We start from the raw sequence: 19,284 nt of genomic DNA on the forward strand, positions 1-19,284 counted from the left end.
ACAGGAAACAAAAGCAAAAAAGCAGTAAACAATATATATCATTAAAATAAATACCAGGTGCCTAATATGGCACCTACAATACTAATTACCACAAAAAGGAATGACAAGATCAGCAGATGCCTACAGCAACATCAATAAATAGCTATGAACTTGTTCTGGCATTGATGTAAATCACAGGTGGCAACAGTGCCATCCATGTTACTAACAACCACAACAATATGAATGGTGGGGGCAGAAATTATATAAACCAAATAGTTCTAAAAGATGGTAAAATACAGTTCATTCAGAGAAAAGAAAATGTGACCTAAACCTACTCACACCCCTAACACTACATCAAAACACAAAAACCCTTACACATAGAATCATATACAATATACATTTGCATGAATATTCATAGATATTTTTACAGGTACATTTGTAAAATCACCTATAATATCATACAATAATATATTTTCATGCATTAATCAATAGCCCAGTTTTAATACAATATATCAGCATAAAGCTAAAACAAAACCTATCCATTTGTGAAATACATACATTTGTATAAGTTTCCCTACATAATTTCACATATATTTTCATTTTTTATTCAAATACATAGTTATACATGTTTATTCCCTAACCCTAACGATAGCCTTACCCCTCACCCTACTCCCATTCCTAACACTACATCAAAAAACAAAAGCCCATGTATAATCATGTATGTTTATATAAATATTTGTATTTGGCAGGTACATTTATATACTGAGAAATAATATATATTAATATATTTTCATGTATGAATCCAAGGCACAATTTTAAACAACATGGGCCCTACAACTAAATTTACTTCCATCACTATAGTACATCAAAACACAAAAGCCCTTACCTATATAATCATGTATATTTTTGTTTATATTAATGGATATTTTGCTAGGTACATTTATATACTCACCATTAATATCATGTATAATACTATATTTTCACATATGAATCTATGACCTAGTTTAAACCAAAATATCTGCACAGAGCTAGACTGACTCATTTGTTCATGAAAACATATAATTGTATAGGTTTTCCTACATAATTTCAAGTCTATTTTCATTTTTTATTTAAATATATGCATACACATATTTTTACCCTAATCCTAGCCTTACCCACAAACCTACTCCAACACCTAACAAAACATGAAAACACAAAAGCCCTTACATGTATAATCATGTACATTTATGTGAATATTCATATATATTTTGCCAATTTCATTTATATACTCACCTACAGTATCATATGTATTAATATATTTTCTGTATTTTCACCTGTGAATCCATGGCCCAGGTTTCAACCAAAATGTCATCATGGATTTAGACCAAAACCTATCCATTTGTGGAAACATGTACATTTGTTTAAGTTTTCCTACATTATTTCACATATATTTTCATCTTTTTATTAAATATGTAGTTACACATGTACATTACCTAACCCTAACCATAGCCCTACCCCTAAACCTACTCCCATGCCTAACACTTCATCAAAACACAAAAGCCCTTACATGTAAATAATGTACAATTAAAGGAATATTCATAGATATTTTGCTAGGTACATATATATATACTCATCTATAATATCATATATATTAATATATTTTCACCTATGAATCTGTGGTTCAGTTTTCAACAAAAATGTCTGCACAGAGCTAGACCAAAACCTATTTATTTTAAAAGCATATACGTTTATATAGGTTTTCCTACATGCTTCCACATATATTTTCATTTTTTATTCAATTATATAGTTAAACGTGTTTGTTCTCTCACCCTAATCCTAGGACTACACCTAAACCTATTCCCACCCCTAACACTACATCAAAACAAAAGCACTTTTACATATAATCTTGTACATTTATGTGAATATTCATATATAGGTTACTAGGTTCATTTATATATTCACCTATAATATATATAAATTTATTTTCAAGGAAGCATACAAGGCCCAGTTTGTTTGTGGTGAAACAAACATTTTACCACAGAGCTAGACCAAAATCTACCATTTGTGAGAACATATATATTTGCAGAGGTTTTCCTACATAATTTCAAATATATATATATTTTAATTTAAATATATAATTATAAATATTTTTTCCCTAACCCTAACCTTAACCCTACCCCTAAATCTATTCCCATACCTAACACTACATCAAAAACCACAAGCCCTTGCACAGATAATCATTTACATTTATATGAATATTCATCGATATTTTATCAGGTTCATTCATATACTCACCTATAACATATATATTAATATATTTCAATGCAAGAATCTATGGCCCACTATTAAACCACTATGTTACCTTAGAGCAGGACCGAAATCTGTTTGTGTGTGTGTCACACACACACACATACACACACACACATATATATGTATATATATTATGTAGATATAGATATATATATATATATATACATAGCCAGGTTCATTTATATATTTACCTATAGCATCACATACATATATTCCTACATAATTTCATGTACATTTTTATTTTTAATTCAAATACATAGTTATACTTGTTTGTTCCATATTCCTAACCTTAGCTTTATCCCCAAACCTACTCTCACTCCTAAAACTCCACCAAAATGAAAAAGCCCTTACACATAAAATCGTGTACATTGAAATGAATAATCATAGATATTTTTAAAGGTAAAATTGTATATTCCCCTGTAATATAATATATATTTATATATTATCACCTATGAATCCATGGCCCAGTTTTAAACCAAAATGTCAGCACTGAGGTAGACTGAAACCTATCCATTTGTGAAAATATATATGTTTATATATGTTTTCATACATAGTTTCACATATATTTTCATTTTTTATTCAAATATATAGATGTACATGTTTGTTCCCAAACCCTAACCCAAGACCCCCTAAACGTACTCCCACAACAGTACATTAGAATGCAAAAATCTTTACAGGTATAATCATTTATATTTATATGAATATTCATAGATATTTGCCATGTACATTTATATATTCAGCTATAACATCATATATTTTCACCTATGAATCCATGGCCTAGTTTTCCACCAAAATATCAGTATGAAGATAGAAATCTCTCTATTTTTGAGAATACAGACGTTTATATAAGTTTTTCTACACTATTTCATGTATATTGTCATTTATTTATTCAAATATGTAGTTATACATGTTTATTCCTTGACCCTAACTCTAGCCCTACCCCTAAAGCTACTCCAGAATACAACAGTACATCAAAACCAAATGCCCTTACAAATACAATCATTCACAATCATATAAATATTCATAAATGGTTTATCATGTATATTTATATACTCATCTATAATATCATTTATAATAATATATTTTCAATTAGGATTCCATGCCAAGTTTTCAACCAAAGTGTCAGAATGAAGCTAGTCCAAAACCTCTCTGTTGCCGGGTGTGGACACCTATAATCCCAGCAGCTCTGGAGTCTGAGGCAGGAGGATTGCATGTTCAAAGCCAGCCTCAGCAATAAGGAGGTGCTTAGCATCTCAGTGAGACCGTCTCTAAATAAAATACAAAATAGGGCTGGGGATATGACTCAGTGGTCAAGCGACCCCAAGTTCAATCCCCAGTACCTCCCTCCAAAAAAACCTCTCCTTTGCGTAAAACATATTCATTTATATTAGTTTTCTTACATAACTACATGTATTTTTCTTATTCAAATTAGTATTTACATGTTTGTACCCTACCCCTACCCCAAACCTACGCCCACTCCTAACTCTACATTAAAAGGCCAAAGACCTTACACTGATAATCATGATCATTTATATGAATATTCATAGATATTTTTCCATATACATTCATATACTCACCTACAATATCATATATATTTATATATTTTTGTTACTGCCAGTTACCAGTGACAAGTTCTGCCTCCCCAAACATTGAAGTTTGTACCAGAGAAGCCCTGAGGTAAGCGTAAAAACCAAGTTTTCTTTAAATCATAGTAACACAGACTTCTCCGTGGAGGAAGAAGGGGGCCACAGCTGGTATCCTCGTATTCCAAGAAGTGGGAGGATCCTCCCCCTTTTAAACCTCTTACATTTTCTTTGTTCTCCTTCCCTCTTCCCTGCTTATCTCTCCCCTTCCTTTCCTCATCCTGTGTACTAGGTCTGGGAGATGCCAGTAGAATGGCCAAAAGGAGAAGACGATGTGAATTTGGTGTCAACATACCTTATATACAAACAGATATGATACACTGTGGTATAAAGGTGTATTAAGAATTATAATGGGGCTGGGGATGTGGCTCAAGTGGTAGCACGCTCGCCTGGCATGCGTGCGGCCCGGGTTCGATCCTCAGCACCACGTACAAACAAAGATGTTGTATCCACCAAGTACTAAAAAAAATAAATGTTAAAAAAAATTCTCTCTCTCCCTCCCTCTCTCTCTCACTCTTTCTTTAAAAAAAAAAAAAAAAAGAATTATAATGCAACAAAAATCAATGAGAGAGCTCATGTATAATGGCATAATTTGGTATGAACATACTTTATATAACTTTATAGTTATGAAAAAATGTGTTGTGAATGGATAATAATGAATGTAATGCATTCCACTATTGTCATGTATGAAAGAAAGAAAGAAAAAGAAAGAAAGAAAAAGAAAAAGAAAAAGAAAGGTGAGAAGTCGATGGGCTGGAAGGGCCAAAGGTGAAGTGATCCCAGGCAGGAAAGGAGCGGCAGCCCAGGAGACATTAATTAACAGCATTAATTAACCTGTTGTGAGGAACAGAATAGGCAGGTAACCTTGGTGATGGGTGAAAGACTCTGAAAGGGTCAGCATTTCATTCACTCAGAGGTAGTCTCCAACTTTCCAGACCCAACCCATTTTTTATCTCCTCTTTCTGACCCAATTACCTGTCTACAATAACTGCCTATCTTTCATTCTTGCTTCATTTTCACTTATGAATCCATGGCTCAGTTTTAAACCAAAATGTCAGCACAGACTTACAGTAAAACCTGTTACTTTGTGACAACATGGACATTCATATAGATTTTCTCCATAATTTCAAGTACATTTTCATTTTTATATTCAAATATATAGTTACCCAAGCTTGAAACCCAACGCTAAACATGGCCCGATTCCTACATCTTCTTCCTCCCCTAACACTACATCAAACCACAAAAGCCCTTACACCTAAAGTCATGTACATTTACATGAATATTCATAGATATTTTGACAGTTTCATTTATATTTTCAACTATAATATTATTTGTTTTTTTATTTTTCTGTAGATTTATAGTATTTTCCCCTTAACAAAGAGTACTAAAGAGTATGCACAATCAGCCATAATATGTACATAGTCTCAATGTTTCCAGTTATTTTTTTAAACATAAAATAATACCTAATGCTAGTACCTAGTTTTTCTAGTAGTTATTAAAATTTTAATTCTGTCCCTTGAATTATATTTCAAATCATCTCAGTCTCGTTTTTTTTTTAATTCAGTTTTGCTGTTCTTTTAAATACACACACACACAAAAAATATATATATATGTATATATAAAATAATAAATATATACATATATATATATATTTCAGTTGCTGATGGACCTTTATTTTATTTATATATGGTGTTGAGACTCAAACCCAGTGACTCACACACGCCAGGCAAGCACTTTACCACTAAGCCACAACCCCAGCCCCAGTTTTGCTATTCTTGATGGCAAAATATAAATAAAAAAATTCATTTGGACACGTTGTACACAAATGGACCACAGCTTCATATTCCTCTGGCTGTGCATGGTGTTGAGTCAAACCAGTAGTGTAATCATACACGCTATTAGGTTAATAATGTCTGTCTCATTCTACCTTCCTTTCTATCCCCACTGCCGCTTTCCTGCACTCACTCCCCTCTGCACAAACAAAAGTTCCTTTATTATTCCCTACCTTCCCTGCCTCCATCTGATCCACTATGGATCAACGTCTGCTTATCAAAGAAAACATTTGGCCTTTAGTTTTGGGGGATTGGGTTATTTCACTTAGCATGACATTCTCTAGTTCCATTCATTTACTTGCAAATGCCATAATTTCATTCTTCTTTATGGCTAATATTCCATTCTGTATATGTACCACATTTTCTTTATTCATTGGAGGACATCTAGGTTGGTTCCATAGTTTATCTATTGTTAATTAAGCTACTATAAATGTTGATGTGGCTACCTCACTATAGTGTGCTGATTTTAAGTCCTTGGGTATAACCCAATGAGTGGGATGGTTGCGTCAAATGGTGGTGCCATTCATAGTTTCTGAGGTATCTCCATACTGCTTTCCATAGTGGTTGCACCAATTTACAGTCCCACCATCAATGTATGAGTATACCTTTTTCCCTACATCCTCACCAACATGTATATTGCTTGTATTCTTGATAATTGCCATCTGACTGGAATGAGATGAAATCTTAAAGAGTAGTTTTGATCTGCATTTCTCTAATTGCTAGAGATGATTAACATTTTTTCATGTTTATTGATCAATTGTATTTCTTCTTCTGTGAAGTATCTGTTCAGTTCCTTAGCTCATTTATTGATTGGGTTATTTGTTTTATTTGGTGTTAAGTGTTGTGAGTTCTTTATATCCTGGAGATTAATGCTCTGTCTGTAGGCTCTCCTCACATTACTGATTTCATTGTTTCATTTTCTGAGAAGAAATATTTTACTTTGAGTCCATTCCATTTATTGATTCTTGATTTTACTTCTTGCACTTTAGGAGTCTTGTTCAGGAAGTCAGTTTCTAAGCCAATGTGGTGAACTTTTGGGCCTACATTTTCTTCTATTAGGCACAGGTCTCTGATCTAATGCCTAGGTCTTTGATCCACTTTGAGTTGAGTTTTGTGCAGGGTGAGAGATAAGGGTTTAATTTCATTTTGTTACATATGAATTTCCAGTTTTCCCAGCACCATTTGTTTAAGAGGCTATATTTTCTCAAGTGTATGTTTATGGCACCTTTGTCTATTATGAGATTACTGTATTTATGTGGGTTTGTCTCTGTGTCTTCTATTCTGTTCTATTGGTCTGCATGTCTGTTTTCATGTCAATACCATGCCATTTTTGTTACTGTGTAGTATGATTTAAGGTCTTGTATTGTGATGCCTCCTGCTTCACTTTTCATGCTAAGGATTGCTTTGGCTATTCTTCGTCTCTTATTTTTCCCAATGAATTTCATAATTGCTTTTTCTAATTCTATGAAAAATGTCATTGGCATTTAAATAGGAATTGTATTAAATCTATATGGAGCTTTTGGTAATATGGCCATTTTGACAATATTAATTCTGCCTATCCAAGAGCATAGGAGATCTTTCCATCTCCTACGATCTTCTTCAATTTTTTTCTTTAGTGTTCTGTAGTTTTCATTGTAAGTATCTTCCACCTCTTTTGTTAGATTGATTCCCAAGTATTTTATTTATTTATTTATTTATTTTGAGGCTATTGTGAATGGGATAGTTTTCCTAATTTCTGTTGCAGTGAATTCATCACTTATGTATAGAAATGCATTTGATTTATGGACATTGATTTTTATATCCTGCTACTTTGATAAATTCATTTATTAGTTCTAGAAGTTTTCTGGTGGAATTTGAATCTTGTAAATATAAAATCATGTCATCAGCAAATAGTGATAGTTTGAGTTCTTCTTTTCCTATTTGTATTTTTTTAATTTCCTTCATTCTTTTAATTTCTGTCTGCTCTAGCTAGTCTTTCAAGGACTATGTTGAATAGATGTGGTGAAAGAGGGCATCCCTGTCTTGTTCCAGTTTTTAGAAGGAATACTTTCAATTTTTCTCCATTTAGAATTATGTTGGCCTGCCCCAGTCTGGCTGCAGCAAAATAACCGGCGGGGTGACGAGCAACTTGTGTACATTGATACAGCAGGAATGGGAGCCGTTTATTGTAGGACCGGAGGGGTATATATACATTACACACAGCTTATCTTAATTAACAGAAACTAGATACAGCAGTCAACCAATAAGGAATCTCCACACTTAATGGCTTGCTGGCGTTACTTCACAAACCACTCCCTCTGGCAAAATGCCAGGCGCCATCTTGACTTGTTTACAGACCCTAACATTGGCCTAGGACTTAGCACAGATAGATTTTACAATGTTGAGGTATGTTGCTCTTTCCCTAGTTTTTCTAATGTTTTGAATATGAAGAGGTGCTATGTTTTATCAAATGCTTTTCAGCATCTATTGAGATAATCATATTATTCTTGTCTTTAAGTCTATTGATGTGATGTATTACATTTATTGATTTCCATATGTTGAACCAAATTTGCATCCCTGGGATGAACCCTACTTGATCATGGTGCACTATTTTTTAAATATGTTTTTGTATGTGATTTTGAAAGTCTAAATTGAAAATTGAACAATTGCTTCTGTTGGCTTTCAAAATTTTTCTCTGCTTCCCTTCTCCACTGATAGGTGGGGTTATCTTAAGTTTGATGTTAGCTCCAATAGGTGGGCATAGGACCAGTTGGGTGGGCGAGCCATTAGCAAGACACTCTCATGCCTTCTTCTGGTCTTCCCTCTTGTTGTAGCTGGCCTCTTTTGTCCCCTGCATAGTTCAGGACTCACTGAGCTGGAGAGAGCCAGTTTTCTCTAGTTTCTCCAACCTATGCTCTGAGCCCTGAGGAACTGCTCCTAGTCTCTGGCATTCCACAGGTTGCCAGACCCAGACTGACTCACAGAGACCCAACTGCTATCTGAGGAACCTGGGCTTTAGCTTCCCAGGCTCTGCCTTGCTGTAGTCCCAAGATCTCAATGCCTTTTTAACTTGCAGTGAGACCACCAGGGATGTGCTCACACAAGGGAGTGACCCTGCAAAGAGGCCACCAAATGACGGCCACTAGCACACCCAGCAAGACCTCAGGTGAAACCAGACCTGCAGATACCCTGACAATATATATCCAGCCCTTGGATGGTGTTCCCAAACTGAGGCAGCCACGCCCAAGATAGCAACAGTGGTGATGGCAGCTTCTTGGGTGTCCCAAGATGGAAGCTGCCATGTGTAACCAAATCTGCCGGTATTGTGATGATGGACTGCCAGGCAGCAGCAGGTAGTGGGCAGTGGGAAGTGGGTGATCTGCTGGCGATCTGCGGGTGATCTGTGGGTGGTCTGAAGGCTGAAGGCAGGTGATGGATGGGTGGACGTTGGCCAGTGGGCAACAGGTAGATGAAAGTGTTATGCTCGAATTCAGGACCCCCAAAAGACCACTAGAGACCAAGATCGATGTAAGCAGCAAAGAAGTGTTTATTGCAAGCTAGCTCGGTCCTCCGCGTGCACACAGCAACAGGTGACGCTGAGAGGCCCCGAGCCCAGGGTTTGCAGAAGTTTTATACATTCTCTGGGGAAGGCAGGGACTTCACATACATCATAGCATCTCTTAACAAATCATCACACACTGCGGGAAAATCATAAAACAACTGAAAAGATAGATGTTCATATAGGTTTTTCTACATAATTTCATGTATATTTTCGTTTTTTTCTTTATAGTGACATGTTTGTTCATTAAACCTAACTCTAGCCCTAGCCCTAAACCTATCCTGCCACTAACCCTACATAAAAATGACAGTGCCCTTATGCATATAATCATTCACATTTATATGAATATCCATAAACATTTTGCCTTGTTCATTTATAGTAACAATATCATATATATTAATATCACCTATGAACGCATGCCCCACTTTTAAGCCAGAATGTCAACACAGAGGTAGCCAAAAACTATCTATATATGAAAACATATAAATTTGTATGTTTTCTGACATAATTTTATGTATTATTTCATTTTTTATTCATATACATAGCTATAAATGTTTGTTTCCAAATTGTAAGCCTAGCCCTATCCATGAATGTACTCCCACACTTATCACTAAATCAAATGCAAATGCCCTTACACATAAGATCATTTACATTTATATGAATAGTCACAGATATTTTGCCATATATATTATATGCTCACTTATAATATATTTTAACTTATAAATTCATAACCCAATTTTAAACAAAAATGTCAGCATGGAGATGGATTGAAAAAAATCTCCATTTCTGAGAACATGTACATTTAATAGGTTTTCTTATATATTCACAGGTAAGTTTCCATTTTTTAATTCAAATATATAGTTATTCATGTTCACTTCCTAACCCTAACCCTAGACCATCCTTACCTAAAATATTTTCTTACCTATCACTAAAGAAAAACCAAATGCCCTTACACATATAGTCATTTATATTTTTATGAATATTCATTGATATTTTGCCGAATACATTTATACACTCACCTATAATATCATATATATTAACATATTTTCAGCTATGAGTCTATGGCCCAGTTTTAAATCAAAACATCAGAACAGAGATAGACTGAAAACCCTTCTTTGTGAGCACATACACATTTATAAAGGTTTTTCTACATAATTGCACAGATAGTTTCATTTTTTATTTAAATATATGCTTATACATGTTCATTCCCTGAACCTATCTTTAGCCCTACTCCTAAAACTTCTCCCCCTCCTAACATGACATGAAAGCACAAATGCCCTTTATATAAGATACAAACAAGAAAAATAAAACCCCTAACCCTCAGAAAACAAAGAAAAATAATAAATATAAAGAAGAAAAAAGAAACAAATATGCATATGTACATCCACAAAACCAATCAGCACAGCATGAACCCTGGGTGTTTGGTGGTAGTGGTGGGGTTCTTAATGAAAAATGAATTTTCTGTGCTCAGGTTATGAAAACTGTCAACAAAAATGGGTGTTCAGTCACTATGCCAGACTACCCTTCTTTCCATTTCTTCTGGGGCTATGTACCCCTTGGGCTATGAACCTCCAGCAAAGACTGGAAGTTGTTAAACTTTGGCTCTGTTTGTGTTGCTCACCAACTTGCCATCTAGAGTGACCTGGAGTCACAGCTGGCTGAAATAGTTCTCAATTTCCCTTCTCACTAATTATAAGGGAGAACAGAATGGGAAGTACTATCATTTGGAGTTCTGTCTGGACAGACTAAATCAAAGTGCTCCCGGGGTAGGACTGCTATAGAGTTCTACATGGGAACTTCTGGCAGCTGAAGTTTGGCTTTAATCAAGTCTTTGGAACTTTGTTGGGTGGTACCTGCTCTGGAGAGATTAGATGAACACACCTGTTGGGCCAGGTAGAGGCCCATCTGCATCTCAAGGGATCTCCTGAGAATTCTACTAGAAGGGAAGGGCAGCCAACACTCCACAGATTTATACACTCTATTACCCACAAATGTGGCCTTCCAGATTCAGTCTACAGAATTCCAGAGTGAAAGCATGCCCACCTGTTCAGTTTCCTCACCCTCTTCAACTGGTTATGTGAGCCATCAGACTCAAAGGGAAAGCAAGTTGCACTCACCAGCATACCTCTGACTTGAATCCTGTTGGGTACAATCCTCTCTGTGCCTGTACCTCTGTGCTCTGCTAGGTACACCCTAAGCCACACAGTAGGTGCTTGCCTGTACAGCATGGCAATATTTGCTATGACTTCACAGGCTCCCACAGGAACAAACTGCAGAGTGGCCTCTTGATGGCTCTGGCCTCAGCTCTCCATTTACCAGTTGAGAAACAACACTTTTCAAATACCAGCTCATTGTACAACCTCTGGTTCAGCTAAGCTCAGCCTGCTTTTCTGTCTGACAGTTGCTCCATGCCCAATTGGTCCATTATTTCTGTGTGTTATTATCCCTCACTTCTGCAGTTAACTGGTCCTGCTATCACTGCTGCCACTGGCTTCAATACATTCTTTCTTATTCTTTTTTCAATATACTGAATTTATGGGTCTCTAAGTGCGGCTTCACACGACTAAATCAATCAGGGTTACTCCAAGTGAATTAGAACTGACATGAAATAATCACACAAAGAGAAATACCTTTTTCTTTGGGTTCAGTGACTGCTCCTCAGCCACAACTCCCCAAAGGAGGGCAAGGCAGGCAAGAAAGGAGGAGGAGCACTCCTCAAACCTGGGTTTTATTAAATGGGGGGAGCTAATCCATGGAACATTCTATCCAAAAAAAGGGCAAAGGGTAGGGTTACAACAAACAGGTGGGTGTAATTCAACCCCATTAGGTGATGCCCACTCCTGGAGCTGTACCTTTCATCTGAGTGGAGGTAAAGTCCAGTTGCATTGCAATGGGTGCAATACCCGTTCAGTACCCGGGACTTAAAAGGTGTGTATATAGCTACTGTCCTGAGTGGCTCCCAACATCTAAGAGTCTCTGACTGCCTGATATTGAATTTCAATGAATTATCTTTTCCTGCTGCTTGAAAATGTGGTACATATACAGAATGGAATATTACTCCACCATAAAGAAGAATGAAATTATGACATTTTCACGTAAATGGATAGAACTAGAGAATACCATACTAAGTGAAATAAGCCAAATCCAAACAACCCAAGGCCAAATGTTTTCTCTGATAAACAATGCTGATCCATAGCTGGTGGGTGGGGGAGGGAGAATGAAGGAATTTTGGATTATGTAGACTGGAATGAGAGGAGGGGTGGGGCGGTGGGGATGGGAAAGACGGTAGAATGAGACAGTCATTATTACCTATATACATGTATGATTACACTACTGGTGTGACTCAGCACCATGTGCAGCCAGAGGAATGAGAAGTTATGCTCCATTTGTGTACAATGTGACAAAATGCATTCCACTACCATGTATAACTAATTAGAACAAATTAAAAAAAAAAAAAAAGGGCTGGGATTGTGGCTCAGTGGTAGAGTGCTCCCCTAGCATGGAGAGACCCAGGTTCAACCCTCAGCACCACACAGAAATAAAGACATTGTGTTGTATCCATCTACACCTGAAAAATAAATATTAAAATTTTAAAAAATCATCAAAAACATAGAAGTGTTTCTTTAAAAGTAGAATGAAGGGGAATAGGGGAAGGGAGGGGAGGGAAAGGGGATGGATTGGGGAATGAAATTGATCGAATTATACTGTTTTACTGTGTGAATGTATATTATGACAAATTAAAAATAATAATAAATTTAAAATCTTCACATAAAATAATATAAAAATTATCCATGATCCTGAATTCATTATAATTCCATGAAAAATTATGATTCTGTCAAACATATTTTGATACCATGCTCCTGACCTGGTATGTCGCTTAAAATTTTGTAAATGCCATGTCACCCTTTAGTCCAAACATTTCTTGAAAATTGATGTGGATTGTCTATAATGATTTTGGTTTGGGTCATTTACTGGCTATTAATGAAAAGAGTGGGGTCAACTGTCTTCAACACTTTCACTCTTTGAGGTTATTTATTTCAATAAGTGGTCTGAGGTGAAATCATTATTGCTTAATTAGTGTATTTTTTTTATGCTGAGGATATTTCCAGAATAAAATGGAGTATTTTGGAATAAGAACAACAACAACAACAACAAAAATAGAGGAATAGATAGTTTGAACGACACTTATCTTTCAAAGAATTTGAGTTTGTAGCTAAAATTTTCCCACTATGGAAATGCCAAGTTAATATTACTTTGCAGGTAAATTATAACAATTAAGGAAGAAACCTCAATTTTAAATTTTTCTAGAAAATCAAAAGGAAGGGAAAACTTCTTGACTCATTCTGTGAAGTTAGCATTACCTGATAATAAAGACAAACACATTACAAACCTGAAACACCAGAAAACAAAAAATTACATGAATACCCCAAACATAACATGCAAAAGTTCTAAACAAAACATTAGCAAATAACATATAAAAAGATAATACAGGGCTGAGGATATAGCTCAGTTGTTACAGTGCTTGCCTTGCATGCACAAAGCCCTGGGTTCAATCACCAGTGCCACACACACACACACACACACATAATAATAATAATAATAATAATAATAATAATAATACATCATGAATGAGTTGGAATATTTTCAAAAAAACAAAGTTGGCTTAATACTAAAAAATCAATTATTTTCTCCACGGAATAGACTTCCCACTAGAATTCATAGGTGGTTTTTACAAAATGCAGATACAACATCAATGCTAAACAATAACAACTACTACAAAAAACCAGTTGCAGGGTCCAGGGTTGTGGCTCAGTGGTAGAGCGCTTGCCTAGCATGCATGAGGCACTGGATTCAATCCCCAGAACCACAAAAAAATAAACAAATAAAGGTATTGTGCCCATCTACACTAATTTTTTTTTTTAAATTTGCATTTCTCTGTATTAGCAAAGACCAACAGAAATTGAAAATTTTAAATGCCATTTTGAAAAGCATAAAAAAGTGTAGTTTTCCTCCCCTAGATTTAGGAATAATTTCCGCCTCCAGAACTGAGGATTGAACTCAGGGACACTTTACCACTAAGCTATAGTCTAAATTGCTGAGCCTGGCCTTGAACGTGCAATCTCCTGCCTGAGTCTCCAGAGATGCTGGGATTAAGGCATGCATCACCGCACCTAGTTCAGGGGATTAAACTGATAAAAGATAAAAATATTATGGGCAGAAATAACACGTGAATAAATGGAAAGGCTTGTTTCATTCAAGCCATATGACTCAATATGTTACCATGTAAATTATTCTCACATGGTTCCACAGATTCAATGTAGCTCTAATCTAAAATGACAAGCTCGTTAAAGTTCACACAAAAACACTAGGGTTCTACCAGAGCCAAGACAACTTTGAAAAAGAAGAATAAAATTGAAGGGCAATACTATCTGCTTTCAAGGCTCATTCTGAATGTACAAGAATCAAGACCGGGCTTTCTTTTCTTTTCCCCTCTCCTCCCCTCCTCTCCCCTCCCCCTGCTCTCTCCCTCCCTTTCCTTTCTCTGCCTGTACTTACCTTCATTCTTCCTTCCTTCCTTCCTCTTCCTTTCTTTCTCTTCATTTTTAACAACTGATTTTTTACATCAGTGTGAAATTCCCTTTTTTCCCCACATCCCTGTGGGAAAAGGAGAAATCTTTCAACAAATGCCAATGCAGAGCCAGACACAAAACGGTGACCTAAGAACTACTCTTGCTGGGAGCTGATAACCCATTTGAATCAAATGTATGGAAGATGATATGCCATGAGCTTTGTAATGTTTTGAACAACCAATAAAAAAAATATTAAAAAAAAGAACTACTCTTGCAACATCTACTAAAATATTAGCTCTAATTGGATCCTTAATCTAAATACAAAACCTAAAATGTACCAAGTGCGGTAGTGCACGCCTGTGAACTCAGCAACTGAGGAGGGGGGCAGGAAGATCACAAATTCATGACCAACCTAAACAATTTAGTGACACTGGCTCAAAAAAAAAAAAAAGAGTTGGGATGTAACTCAGTGGCCAATTGCCCCTAGGTTCAATCCCCAGAAAAAAAAAAATCTAGAATTTTTAAACTTTTACAGAAAACGGAAGAAGATCTGCGACCGAGGGTTAGTGAGATTCCTTGGAATCCTCGGTTCTCCTGAGCGGCCCCACAGCGCCCCCTTCCCTAGTCCGGCCTTGAGCAAGCCGCTAGATCCCAGCGGCGCTCCGCCTTTCACCCCGCCCACGACCCTCCTGGCCTCTCCTCAACCCGCGCGGCTCCGCCCCGCTCCGCCCCACCGCTCGCGGCCCACCGCGACTCGGGGCGCGCGCCCGCCTGCGTCTCCACCCGGAAGAGCTGCCGGGGCTGCAAAGTTGAGGCTGTGCGCGGCTGGGCGATCTTCAGGAGCGCAGGCCTGGCCGAGCAGCCGCGCGAAGCTAACACGGCGGAGTCTGCGCGCCCCCGCGGCCCGAGGCGCTCCGAGCGGCCACGCGCACGCCCCGCCCCCACTGGGTTCCTCGTGCCCCGGGGGCTGCGAGGACTACCCCGCCGCTGGGCCGGAGCTCCCGCGCCTTTGGGAGGAGCGCGTCCCCGGCGACTTCTGACACTGCGTGTCAGCCGGTAAGTGACAGCCGCTGCCTCGTTTCACGGTGGTTTATTTATTTATTTTCCAGTAGTTAGTCTCAAGTCTCGCTCACGTCTTTCTAGTTAAGAAACTGTTTAGCTCCGCTACCGGTCCGTCGAGGGAGCTGCCCGGGAGCAGAGCTCGGAACGGGTCAGACCAGCGGAGGTGTCGTAGGGCAGGGGCTGAGTGCCGAGACCCTGTGGATTAGGAATTTAGTTTGTAAAGCGTTCCTTTGGGAGCGGGTCGGCTCCACGTCTGCCGCGCCACCGAGCGGGCCTGGAGGCGGAGCTGCGAGGGCGCGCTCCCGCGGGGAGCGGGGCGGGTCCTAGACTCCGGGGGTGGTTCCAGCCGGCGAGAGGCGGGGCGACCAGGATCCCCATGCTTCTGCATTTTCCTTTATGGCCCTTCACTTTGGTCAAGGGAACTAAATAAAGCAAAATGCTTTTGTCTCCAAATATGCAATAAGAAAAAAAGGAGAAGGGAACTCCAGAGTTGTGCCTTAATCCTGTATCTAGGTGGGCGTGTTAATAGAGTGAACGAACTGCATATAAAATATTTGAGTAGTCAGTATTGCACAGATATTGAAAAGAGTATGCTGTTGTCAGAAATTTGGTCCATAAAAGGATATAAATTAATGGTCTAACTAGGCAAATTTAATCCAACTTTAATTTGAACTTTGAATTCTGCAGCTGCCCTCTTCTCTTTATGGTGCTGTTTTTCAAATTGCTGAATTTGTGGCTCTAAATTGAATATGCATCTAAGAGAATCTTAAGATTCTCTTGCAGCTACCCTTGGGATCCCAGTAGTTTTGTTTGTTTTTTAGCAAAGACCACATCTTTGTAGAAGCGCTGTGTGATTAGTTCTTGTCAAGGGCTTTTCTGTTTTATATTCAGCTGACTTTTTATTACCTAACTAAAACAAAATCACGTATCAATGTGGTGTTCATAATTTTCATTCACTTATTCTCTTCGATGTAAATTTGTTCATCTCTTAATGTCACATTGGCTATCATATATAGCATATGTAACACGTATTCAGGATGCTAAACTGTAAACTTTGTAACTGTTTTTTAATCCTCATATTTATACAGCCTCGTACAATAAATGTTGGATGAATTAAGTGAATTGGATTAAAGTACACCTCTTCTAAGATATTTGCTCTGTTTCCAAACCATGTATAAATTTAGACAAATATTTGGACAGTTCACTTGTAACTGCCCCAGTGCAGCTACATTCCCACAAGTGGGCTTGTTGCCCCATTTAAATTTAATTCCTTTCTCTTTTGTGGTCCTATTTGTATTGCATTTTTACCACTGGTGGGGCAGTTTTCATTTGATCTCTCTTCTGGTTCTCTGAGGACATAGAGCCTTTTTTTTCCCTATATTTTTCATTTGCCAGAATAGTGTCTTTTGCAAGGTATATATTAGGAAATGGACATCGAATTGGTTTTATGCATATATAATTTGTGGTCTGACTGTATTCATGAAAATAGAATGGGGGTAGGCCCTTTTTTAATCTGCAAGTGTGTATTTAGAAAGAAGAAGAAGATGATGGTGATGATGTTTGCCAGTGGAATGAGATAGGTGAAGTTTGGTATATATTATGTTTATTTCCAATCTTATTTATTATTCAAAAACTTATTGTTTCTTTCCTCAGTTTGTCTAGTTCTTTTGTGCTCTTTGTGTGTATGTGGTACTGGGGGGTTGAACCCAGGACTTCATGCATGCTAGGTATGTGCTCTACTGCTGCTCTACATCCCCAGCCCTTTTTTTAATTGTATTTTGAGACAGGGTTTCACTAACTTGCCCAGCCTCACTTTGAACTTCCACCTACCTTAGCCTCCCCAGTAGCTGGGATTACAGGTGTGTGCTTGTTTTCTTTATAGCTGTTTTTGCTGAAGTCTGAAGTTTTCCTAGATTAGGAAACAAACTCACCTCTAAATAAACATTTCTAAAGAAAATAATTGATTATTCAAGTTAAAACTGGCTCCATTTATGTAGTGGAATATATATGAAAGTGTGTATGTGTGTGTGTGTGTGTGTGTGTGTGTGTGTGTAATTAAAGAAAGAAAGAAAAAAATGGTATGCTTTTCTTTGAATAAAATCTAGAACCAGGGCTGGGACTGTAGCTCAGTTGGTAGGGTGCTACCTAGCACGTGTGAGGCACTGGGTTCAATCCTCAGTACCACATAAAAAAAAAATAAAGCTATTGTGTCCATCTACTATAAAAAAATATTGAAAAAAAAAAAGCCTAGAACCAGGACACTTGCAAAGAACTCCACTGGCAGAGACTTTGAACAAAAGACTGGTGTTTAAGACATTATACTTGAGAGCAACTATGTATGTATGTAATGTGGTCAAAGAAAAGTGTTTACCTTTTACATATATTACATAAATTATAATATCAATGTAGGGTTAGTGAAGAGAAAGATTTGGGAAAAGATATGGGAAATACTTTTATCATTTTGAATTTCCATAATCAGTACCATTTAATTTTTTGGCTTAAATTTTATTTCTCATATTTAATGTACATGTTATTGCACAAGTAACTATAACAGATAATCTAGATCTAGTTAAGGTTTGAATTCAGATATTATTTTTGTGATTATAGCATGACCTAAAACCAGGATGATTTACAACCAAAAAATCATTTTGATTGTGTGAAAATCTTGAATATCAAAGAGATAATACAATTTTTCATTTTCTTTAGTAATCTAGATTTAAGATGAATAATGATCAAGTTATGCTGGTGGGTCAAGTGTTCGAGTCATATGCTTCAGAATACCATAAAAATGACATTATTCTGATCTTGAAGGAGAGAGATGAAGATGCTCATTACCCAGTTGTAGTTAATGCTATGAACCTTTTCGAGACCAACATGGAAATTGGAGAATATTTCAATGCATTCCCCAATGAAGTGCTAACTGTTTTTGATAATGCACTCAGAAGGTCAGCCTTGACAATTCTCCAGTCCCTTTCTCAGCCTGAGGGTGCTTCCATGAAGCAGAATCTACATGCCAGGATATCAGGTAAATCACTTTAAGAATGTTACTGCAATGTAATTTTCTCTGAAGATTTTAGGAAAATAGAATACCTGTGGGATTCAGAGCACTAAAAACTAATTTGTATTTTTATGTAAAATACATAACTGTTGGGTAGCTATTGGTTACTTCTTTCAAACTAGAATAATGATTATCATTTCTGGACATGGGGTAGCAGACATCCAATAGAGGGGAAAAAAGATGTGGAGACAATAATATGTTTAATTCTCTATGTATGTAAAATTGTAATCCCAAGCAGTTTTATGACTACTGTTTTTATGAGTTTTGTGACTACTCATAATAGAAGAGTTGGTAATGTAAGGATTAGAAAAGT

The 19,284-nt window shown here is 37.1% G+C and overlaps 1 protein-coding gene across 2 annotated transcripts in view; it reads left to right on the forward strand.

Annotated features, from left to right (window-relative positions):
• Positions 1-15,650: 15,650 nt before the first annotated feature.
• Mcm9 (minichromosome maintenance 9 homologous recombination repair factor) overlaps positions 15,651-19,284 on the forward strand; it is a 78,886-nt gene continuing 75,252 nt past the window's right edge. Inside the window, exons 1-2 of one of the 2 annotated variants that reach the window (XM_076858305.1) lie at positions 15,651-15,907; positions 18,620-18,938. In XM_076858305.1, the coding sequence (XP_076714420.1) occupies positions 18,635-18,938 (304 nt within the window). In that variant the 5' untranslated portion in view covers positions 15,651-15,907; positions 18,620-18,634. The remainder of the gene's footprint in view (positions 15,908-18,619; positions 18,939-19,284) is intronic. The other variant, XM_076858306.1, reaches the window with a different exon arrangement.

Source organism: Callospermophilus lateralis, chromosome 6 (genome assembly GCF_048772815.1).
Source record: "Callospermophilus lateralis isolate mCalLat2 chromosome 6, mCalLat2.hap1, whole genome shotgun sequence".
Classification (NCBI taxonomy): Eukaryota; Metazoa; Chordata; class Mammalia; order Rodentia; family Sciuridae; genus Callospermophilus; species Callospermophilus lateralis.